The sequence below is a fragment of the Syngnathus floridae genome, chromosome 4, assembly GCF_059516105.1.
Source record: "Syngnathus floridae isolate MCC-2025c chromosome 4, RoL_Sflo_1.0, whole genome shotgun sequence".
Lineage (NCBI taxonomy): Eukaryota > Metazoa > Chordata > Actinopteri > Syngnathiformes > Syngnathidae > Syngnathus > Syngnathus floridae.
The window spans coordinates 12,444,742-12,455,636 of NC_142416.1; the positions used below are offsets into that span (position 1 = coordinate 12,444,742).

General features: G+C 40.3%; 1 protein-coding gene across 1 annotated transcript; it reads left to right on the forward strand.

The window, feature by feature from the left end:
• The first annotated feature begins 65 nt into the window (after window positions 1-65).
• Window positions 66-9,661, forward strand: srla (sarcalumenin a). Its single transcript, XM_088372315.1, has 8 exons — window positions 66-402; window positions 3,600-4,997; window positions 5,555-5,647; window positions 5,792-5,887; window positions 6,164-6,280; window positions 6,776-7,009; window positions 7,123-7,472; window positions 8,406-9,661. The coding sequence occupies exons 1-8, from the start codon at window positions 345-347 to the stop codon at window positions 8,898-8,900; spliced, it is 2,841 nt and encodes a 946-aa protein (XP_088228441.1). The 5' UTR covers window positions 66-344; the 3' UTR covers window positions 8,901-9,661.
• Window positions 9,662-10,895: the final 1,234 nt, after the last annotated feature.

Sequence of the window (10,895 nt, forward strand, 5' to 3'; positions counted from 1 at the left end):
AGAGAGAGAGAGACAGAGAAAACAAAACATTCACTTAAGTGTAACGACTCAAGAAATTATCCTCCTTTTTTAATTTTAGAATTACACGTGACTACTTTGAAATCATCAACATTTCATAGTATACTACAGTATAGTATCGTGTATATACTACACTATAATCATAATTCTTTTTTTTTTTTTTTTTAGTGCTGAAATCCAAAGTAGGCATAGAAGCTTTGAAGAGCTGGTGAAATGGCCAATCAGGGCCACAAAACAGTTGCTGTGCACTACCTCCACTGTGCACATGCCCCCGAACGGGGTATAAATATCCTGGGAAGAGGAGGGGAAGGCCCCTGGCAGCCAAAATGAAGTCTCTGGTCCATGTGTGCTGCGTTGTGGCTCTCCTGGTTCTGTCTACTGCAGGTATGGCTGAGTGGCTTTGGCATTTGTACTGCAACATGTCAGTGCAGTGGTGCTTTTGTGTTTGTGAAGTGCAGCCTTCATGAGGATTTGGTGAGGGAGTGCTTCTACACAGTAGTGGAATGACTACACCATAGTTGTGTGCTTTTAACATGGACACAAAGTTATAGCTCAGGGAGCAGAAAGTGACCTGGCAAACTGGACCTTTTGAATTATTTTCTCCCATGGTCAAAATATAATATAAAATAATGTATAACTAGGAATTCAGGTAATGAAAAATACCAATCCTGCAGAAAATGTTTGTAGATGTGATGAAGTGCACTTTGGGGCTTTGAGGGTGTAAACTGGAAATGTCAGTCTGAAGCGGGACACCAGCTGATGGAAAATGTTCTGCCTGCTGCTCATTCTCGTTGCCCTGGAGAGACAGCACTGTCAGATTGACTTGTGTTCACTACATACACCCACCAACACACATTCACTAAAAACACCAATTAAAATGAAACAAGTTATTTTGCCACTGAATCAGTTTTCTTCTGTTTTTCATTCATGCTTTACAGATCTCACAATACAATAGTGACTTTAATTCTAAGTACTATGATGAATCTGAACTAGCTATTAAGAGGTGTGTGTATTATTAGTTGATGTTTTAAACTTCATCAGGATATCCTTAGTGTGTCCTTGAATACATTCATTTGGTAGCCTGCAAACAGCTGTAGTCACATGTCAGGCATTTGTCAAGCTGAATCGTCACCAGATACTTGGCTTACTGATCTCTTTGTGGCTTTCCACAATCCATAGATGTTGTTATTAAAGAATACACACACACTGATACATTAATTGGAGCGTATTTATCAATCCAATGTTATTTCAATATTTTGAAGTTCCAGTATCGCAGTGCCTAAAAGAGAACCGCAAAATTATGTACAAGACACCAATACATGGAGGCTGCATAGATTTGCTTGCAGTAATATGCTAATCAAGTCCCAAGCAAGAATATACAAAAGTGTATCATTAAAAGAAAAATCAACCCCAAATTATCTTTGCAATAATATGTTCTGCGCAGCCCAACCAGTTGAAACACAGCGTTCTGATTAATGTTTCCAAATCCCCCTGTTTTTATCCATCTCTAGGGTGGCCATTTTGCCACTTGCTGTCGACTAAAAATGACATCACCGTTTTCAGGTCTCAGGTCTCAACCAATCACGGCTCAGCAGCTTTTCAAAGCTGATTTGTGATTGGTTGTGTCTGAGACCTGTGATGTCATATTCAGTCGACAGCAAGTGGCAAAATGGCCGCTTCCTGAGATTTATAAAAAAACGGGTGAATTTTGCTTCTCAACTATGAGAACATGAATTGGAATAAAATGGAAATCTGCAAAATGTAATGTTTCAGTCTAATCTATCCACTAAATTATTCTTCACTTGGAAACCGCCAAATATATTTCCAAATATTTCATTCAATGGGAGTGGCAACCGTTTTGTAAGCCCCATGCATGAATTTCGGTTTATTAAATCATGACTCATCCACGCCCATATTAAGACACCACATCTACTGTTGCATATATTGCTGAAGGTTTTTGCAAGAAGCGGTCTTGCACAACCAGTGAAGCAGTTGCCAAGCGGGAAGACGTATTGCACCCCCTAAAAATAAAATAGAAGCACAAATATCCCTCCTATGACTCATTGTGGGCCTATTTCTGCATCAGAAAGGTGACATTCAGCACATCTCACCACACTGCATAATCTACCCGGACTTCCAGGTGCCATCACCGTGGGGCAGGAGATGACAAAACAGCCTTTTAAGAGAAACTTACTTGCCGGCACTATGATGGCATAATGAACCTGTGACATTTGACGCATTAACTTGAATGATGACAATCTTGACAGCAAGTGATAAGCCAGCAAAGCACATCAGCTGCAATAAATAGCTTAATATGTGATTCAGTACCTTGAAATAGAGGGAGAGAATGGGGGAGTATTGCAAGAGTGAGAATACTGCTTGCATCATTGTACAGATAAATCCAATCACATGAACCAAACCCATGTACGCAATCGTATATTAAGGTACATTGTGTTTTTGAATTAAGGTTTTAAGACTATTAAGGCTTCACCATCAACAAAGCAAGACAAATGAGTCATCCGAGCCAATTTGCACAAAACAATATCAAAATAGATCACAATTAATTTAACGTTCAAGCAAACTCCTGCAAACAAACCAAAGATCAGTTTCACTACAATCCGGACAAAGTTATCTTGTCAATTTACTGTTGTGTGATGTAATAATCTTAAAGGAAACACATTTTTCAATGCATTATTCTCCATAATTTCAGTTACGTGCTTTTGCCAAAAAACACTAAAGATCAAAAACTATAGCACACCCCTTTTCTTGTCTTGTTGAAATCAGTCCATTCGGAAGGTCAGACCCAAATCTCATCCAAGTGGCCAATGGGGAGTCTGGCTCCCATTACCATAACGACTGGGGCCAGAGTCAAAAGCTTTGCTTCCAAAGAGGCAACTTGTCATCTTGTATAACAGCAAGCTGGATCTCATTGAACTGGATCTCATTCCAGCAGCTGTTTTTGGTTCTTCTTGCGCTTCCTTCTACATGCTGGCTCTCATCTCACCAGCGTGAGTATGCTGCAGTGAGATGTTTGTTTCTGTTGTGGAAAATCCCATCTGGGAAAAAAAAAGTAAGCAACCGTAAATACAATAAAAGCAGTTCACACTGGATTGCATATTTACATCACTTGAAAGTGGCTTTGGATCTTCACCAAGCCAAATTGATCATATCTCAAGAGAGAGAATCTTCAAGACTGACAAACGTGCATAAAAGCAGCGTCAGCTGCTTACGCCTGTCGTCTTTTTTCACTGACCCCACCGTGTAATGTGAACTGTACTGTCTATACATATACTATATTAGCTGCCATCAGAATGTGCTCAACCGTCTGTTCACACGAGTCGACAGTTAAAATTAAATTGAGGTTGTAACCTTTTCGTGTTTATGCCCTGTGAATGTGGAGAGCGATGTTAACCAAAACTTTAAAGTTGGACGTTTTAATCCATCTCATATTGGACCTTATTAGATTGTGCAGGAGTACCTAATATTGTGGGTGCGGCGTATGTGTATATGTTACTATAACCCATCTTTCCTCAAGCTAACATGGTCTCCATTCTTCTTTATTTCTGTGGTTTGCCATTTAGGGTCATCCATCCCCGATGAAGAGCCATTGGTTTCTCTACGGCTCCAGAAGCCTGAGACAAATCTCTTCTCCTGCGGATGTGGTGCGGCAGAGGAGCATCCCAGCCAGACTTTGTCCAACGACACCCCGGCCCCAGAGAGGCCAATGTGTCAACCTTGTACTCCAACACCAGCTGCGTCCGAAGAAGATTCAGCCTCAGAGCGTGAAGAAGAACCAGCTGGGATGGCGCAAACTGAGGCTTCCACCGATGAGGAAATTAGCAATGCAGAAGAACAAGAGGAAGCTGTTCTCCAAAATGTAGCTGTGGAGGAGAACCAAGAGGAGCTGGCATCTGATGAACGCGAGACATTCATTGTAGAGGAAAGGAATGAGAATGAAGCTGTTGGTGTAGATGTAGCTTCTGCAGGAGATATTATGGAAGAAGACAAAAGTGAAGATGCAGAGAATGAATTGCCACAAGATGAAGAAGTTATCCCTCACGGGGATGATTCTGAAGTGGAGGAACTGTTTCAAGAAACAGATGAGGAGACACAAGAGGGAGAAGTAGTTGAGGAGGAAATTGTGCTAAAGAATGTTGTGCAAGAAGAAGCCTTTGATGGTGCTGAATCAGAGCCAGAAGACATTCTTGAAATGAATGCTGAACCTGCAGAGCCAAAAGTGACATCTGAACTTGAAGCACATTATGACAGCGAAACTGATGTTACATCTGAACCTCAAACAGATTATGACAGTGAACTAGAAGTCTTGGCAGAACCCAAAGAAGAACATGGTGCTGACCCAGAAGTGATATCAGAACCTGAAGCAGAATATGAAGCTGAACCAGAAGTGATATCAGAGCCCGAAACAGAACCCGAAGCTGAACCAGAGGAGATATTAAAACCTGAATCAGAATATGAAGTTGAACCTGAAGTGAAATCAGAACCTGAAGCAGAATTTGAAGCTGAACCAGAAGAGGTATCAGAGCCCGAAACAGAACCCCAGCCTGCACCAGAGGAGATATTAAATCCTGAATCAGAATATGAAGTTGAACCAGAATTGATATTAGCACCTGAAGCAGAACATGAAGCTGAAGCAGAAATGATACCAGAGCCTGAATCACAATTTGAAGCTGAACTGGAAGTATTATCAGAACCCAAAGCAGTGTATGAATCTAAACCAGAAGTATTGGCTGACCCTGAGGAAGAAAAACTAGACACGACCAATCATGAAATCGGAGTAGATGCACCAGAAATTACACTTGTTTCTGAGCCAGAAACCATTTCAAAGCCTGAAGCAGAGCCAGACGTCATTCCTAAAGTGGTTGAAGAAGTCACACCAGAGTCTGTTGAAGAAGCAACAGTGGAAGATCTTGAAACGTCTGAAGAGACCCATGAGGTCAAGGAGTCTTCACAGGCCACAGGTAATCGTTTAGTGTAGTTCCAGCCATACACAATAATCAGTACAATTACACACACAGAAATTAGATGCTAAATTTGTATTTATTTATATTCAAGCACAATATTCAACACAGTCCAAATCCTACTTTACAATTCTGATTTTTAGGGGATTTTGCAACTGCCATTCGTGCAATGAACATTTCAATATGATGGGTCATGACATTTAAAAGATCATTCTCAGCTTCCAGTCTTTCTTTCCCAGGCACTTCAATCCCACAGAATATGACACTGTGTGTGGCTAAAGAGGAATTAGCAACAACCTCTGGTACAGAAATAAACAGACCAAAATAGCAAAGGAAGCGAACAGACTGATAGACGTGATATAATAGTCAATCCTGTGCTGTTGAGCACAGGTGGTCCAAACACTCGGAAACATTAGACATGGGGATTTTGTTTGGAAAAAAAAAGGTTGAAAGCATAAACATGAATACCCACATAAATGAACAAGTCAGTTATGCAGTTACACATGTAGGTTTAGTAGCGTCAACCATTCTGACTGATCGTCCACTTTGCCAATCAGGGAAGGCAAATGAAGGTCCAGCAGTGAGGGACCGCGCCCATATTGAAGACACACTACGACTGGCTTCTGCTGAACCTTCAGGCCAGTTGTCAGGTAAGAACCGAATCAAACAGTCAATCTGAAATTCAGTAAAGAGAAGTAACAAACACCAAGTATCCACTGTAGCACATGACCCGAAATGTCTCATATCCACCTTTGACCTGTCATGTTCTCAATCTCTACAATGTTTTTCTCCAGCTGCAATGAAGAAGCTACTGAACATCCACCACACAGCCATCAAACCATTGGAGCAAGCCTTCAAGTACAATGAACTCAGGCAGCATGAAGTCACAGGTTAAATCACACTGACCATGTTGACAAATATAAATAAAGTTGTATTGTATCGGATATAATTGCTGCGTATTTCAAAGAGGTTCTAGTAATTATCAGAGCCAAGATAGGTAGCGCCACATCTTAATTTTAAACGAACTAAGATTATGACCACAAGATGGCACAAGAAATCAGGTCAGAGAAGTCCTGAAAACTCTGGAGCGTTGTGATTTTTATTTTTAGAAACAAAATTGGAGTTAGTTACTATCTGGTTTTGTTCTCTTTTCATCCACATTGTAGATGGAGAAATTACTTATAAGCCCATGGTTTTGTTCCTTGGACCCTGGAGTGTGGGCAAGTCCTCCATGATCAACTACCTGCTGGGTCTTAAAGACACCCCACAAGAACTATACACAGGTAAATGATTTTGCTTCAATGTGTTTTCCAAAATGAATGACTAGTCACAGATGCAGAAGATATTCACAATACATAATGAACTTTAGAAATATATGCAACTCATTCCAATTTAAACATGCAACAATGAGGAGGTAAGAACTATGACTTCAACTAGTCCTAACACCCATATTTTTGGTCCTCATTGTTTGCTTCCCACAGCATTACATTAAATACGTATAGTCGGTCACATAGCATAATGGCCATATTTAAATATTTTTGGAAAACAGGAAAAATAAATATTTAGAACAGAATTTGTATTTTTATTGGATATTTTTCCTTCCCCTTGTTTGTCCGTCTTGTTGTTTTTGTTACAATACCAACCAAAAATACCTTTTTTTATGTTTTCCAAAAACTATACTATGATTTAGACAATTATGCTAGTGGCCAACGATTTATTACTTGGAACATTACAGTATTTAAAGCTCAGTGATACTGTTCTACTCACCTTTCGACCAGGTGCTGAACCCACGACCTCTGAGTATACCGTAATAATGCACGGCGACAAGTATCGAACCGTAGAGGGCATCGTTATGGCAGCCGACAGCTCGCGCTCCTTCTCGCCCTTGGAGAAGTTTGGCCAGGGCTTCCTGGAAAGGCTGGTGGGCTTTGAGATGCCTCACAAGCTGCTGGAGAGGGTCACAATCGTTGATACTCCTGGCATTATTGAGAACCGCAAGCAGCAGGAGAGAGGTAAAACATTTTCGTGATTCTCAACTGGTTTGGACCGATGGTTGTTTTGTAACTACTTGTTGTGAAATGCAACTGAGAACTTAGACTAAGTCGTTTGTCCTGACCCCCATCAGGATACCCTTACAACGAGGTGTGCCAGTGGTTTATTGACCGAGCTGACCTCATCTTCCTGGTTTTTGACCCCACCAAACTTGATGTGGGAGGGGAGCTAGAAATGCTCTTCAGGCAGATGAAGGGCCGGGAGTCCCAAATCCGCATCATCCTCAACAAGGCTGACAGTCTCACCACACAGGATCTGATGAGGGTCTATGGAGCCCTGTTTTGGAGCATGGCACCCCTCATCAATGCCACAGAACCTCCTCGGGTGTACGTGAGCTCTTTTTGGACTCAGGATTACGCAGTAGATACCAGCCGAGAGCTCTTTATGAAAGAGGAGACCTCTCTGTTGGAAGACTTGAACCAGGTAGGTCTTGTTTTACACAGTTTTATTAGAAAACCTGCAAGAAAGTCCAACAATAGTAGGCACTGCACTTTAGAAGACACATTGTGGCAGTCACCGACAGTCTGTTGTCACTACTTAAACTTCAAACCAGGATTGATCATTTCAGGGCTTCTTTCACTCTTCTAAGAAGTAATCTGGGATTGATTCCACCTTTCTTGTGACCCTGAACACAATTAATGGTCGAGAAAATAAGCGTATAGTACATCCATGCATACCTTCATTATGGCACAACCCTAATGGCAACTAATCAATAAGACTGCCATGGAAACAGGAGTTCAGAACACTAAAAGAAAGCTCCCATTAAAAATAATATTGAAAAACAAAACAATGAATTGACTAATTGATCATATACCAACCACAACTTGCACAATACTCATATAAGAGCTATCAAATATTTTGCCTTTACAAAGATAAGTAATATTAATGTAAAGTAATGTTATATACCACTCACAGCAATATTACACATCATTGCAAAGTACGACCTCAAATATAATAATAAAAAAAAAATAATAATAATAATCATAATCATAATAATAATGACATGTTGAATTAAAGTCTCAATTTCTTCAGGCCATACATAGTCAATGAACATTCCCATACAATCAAACAGTTTCTAAATGATCAATTGATAAACTAATTGGTAAATAGATTATACAGAAACATGTTTTCACTTGTCACCTTTTTGAGTCATGTGGAAATCATACATGCGAAGGGTAGAAGTCGAGTTAGTCCAATCCTAACATTTTGGGTGGCTCTCCATGCACCAAAAACCAGACTATCAAGTATAAAACAATTAAAAAAAAAAAATCATACAATAGAAAGCGTCATTGTTAAGAGTCATTTCCCAGCTCATGTGAAAATGGACTCCCTCTTCCTTTGTCGCTCTTCTTACAGGTGATAGAGAACCAGATGGAAAATAAGATTGCATTCATCCGGCAGCATGGCATCCGAGTGCGCATTCACGCCCTCCTTGTTGACCGCTACCTCCAGACCTACCATGAAAAGCTGGGCTGGTTTAGCGATCCCCATGAGGTGTTTCACGACATTGTCACTGACCCGGACAAGTACTACATCTTCAAGTCCATTCTGGCCAAGACTAACGTCAGCAAGTTTGACCTCCCCAGCAAGGAGGCCTATCAGGATTTCTTTGGCGTCAATCCGGTGTCCAACTTCCAGCAGCTGTGCTACCACTGCAGCTGGACGGGAGGTTGCATGCTGGACCGTTTAGAGAAGGCCATTTCCTACGAGCTCCCAGCTCTGCTCATGAGCGTCAGCAAGGAGACGCCCGCTCCGGCAAAACCTGCCCCGGCACCTGGCACCCTACCTTCCGGCAGCTGCGATGGCCCCGAGTGTGAGGAGAAACCCAAAAATCGTTGGAGGAGGCAGTGAGATGGATATGAATGTTGCAAACGCATGAATCACAGCGGCAGATGGTGGTAGCCTACAGGCTTTTTTGCAAGAATCCTCACTGCTGTGATTCTTAAAACTGAACATGGGGAGCAAAACAGAATGTTCACCTGGGTCATAGAACCCCTAATATACATACATTTTAGACTCTATTTATTCTGAATGAATTAACAAGTGAGAGATAGTCTTAGAACAATGTTACATCATGCTGATAAAGTAGAACTAGAAAGGTTATAGCTGACCATTATTGGTGAAAACCTCCACTACTTCGTCTTCTAACAAAGGAAATATTCATTTCTAAACATTCAATTATTAAATTTAAAGTAAATAAATCAAAAGATGTTTGTTGTTCTTATTTTCTTTTTGCACATTATTTATTCTCATCCTCAGAGAAGGCCATTGCCGATAAGATGCTTAAAAACTACTGTTATCTTTTTTGTGCCTCTTGCAAAGATTGGCGACTAAGTCAAATCTGCTGTTCTGTTTTAATCCACCTTGGCTCCGTTGTCATGTCTTCGAGGATTTATGGTGCATGTTTTGATAACCAGACAAGTGCTCATCAAAATAAAAATGGTTTATGTATTCTATTTTGCATGCACAGAGAACATTTTCCTACAGAGACCTTTTTTCAGTTGTAAATTTAATCCGCATTTTCTATGCTGCTTGCTTCAGGTTCATCAGTTCAGGTCTGTCATAATTTTTCTTTTCTGTGATTTCCTTTGAGTAAAATTCATCAAATCTTCTGCACTGTTTCTTCTCTGAGCCTACAAAGACACCATTGAAAACACCAACATTGAAAATATATATTTTTAGTAATAGTGTATATGCAAAACCTCATAATGGTGTATTATTGATGAGTTTGAATGAGAGTAAGTAGATCCCAAAACACATTATGCTAAAAGCAAAAACTAGTATGTCTTGCAGATCATCCACTAGAAGATGCCTTAAAATCAATTTGTTAAACTTTAATCTAGGAGTCATACAGAGTGTAAAGTTCACTTAAGATACAGGAAAACCTTCAATGATTACCACTGGACACTCTGTCTGGATATTTCAAGGAAACTTTTAATAATTCTCAATTGTGCTTTCCGGTTTCCGTCCACAGTTTCAAAATGTTTTACTTTTTTGTTCACCCATTGCTCTTATAAAATAATGACTAAAAACAATCGAATAATAGCAAAACTATAAAACACCGCACATTGGTCAACCTGAAAATCCCAGGATGATCTGACACATACAAAACCTCACAAGCACGTGTATGCCTGCAATTAAAGTTCCATTTGTACATATGTGACCTCATAAAAAGTGTATGTGTGTGTATGTGAAGTGTGTTTGCCAAGCCTATTGGCCAAAGTGCTAACAGAGACTTTATCAGTGCAGCTTTATCAGCTCTATGAAAAGGACTCTTGTGGAAGCTCTCAAATACAAGTACACACACGCGTGCACACGTCATCCACATGCCACTGGTAAACACACTTGAACAATGCACACAGGGTTTATGGTTTATTGGAATCATATTTCATTGTTATCACCAGAAAAGTACAAGCACACGCACACAAACACGCTCACAATGAGTCAGTGAATTAGCATGCTTATTGTCAAGCAGTGTGCAAGCCTGCTGTTGACAATCTCATCACTTTAACGTCTCCTGGAAGTAATGATTAAAAATATAAATGTGTCATAACACCTTATGGTCTTCAGCACATAGAGATTTAAGGATTGGACTGTTATGAAGTCCATGCAAAGAAAAAATAACAAAACCCTTTAGATGTAGTATATATACGTATATAAACATACATATGGGTAAATATGCTCTCTTAACCACCTTTGCTAACAGTGAAAAACAAAGTAAGAGAAAGAACAAGTTGAGTGTGATTGCTCCTCCTTTAAGCACGTTAAGGCAGTCAGTCAGTGACATGTGACCTGAACGGACACTCATTGTGGAAACCCACCCATCTCCAGCTGTGTCAAGACACC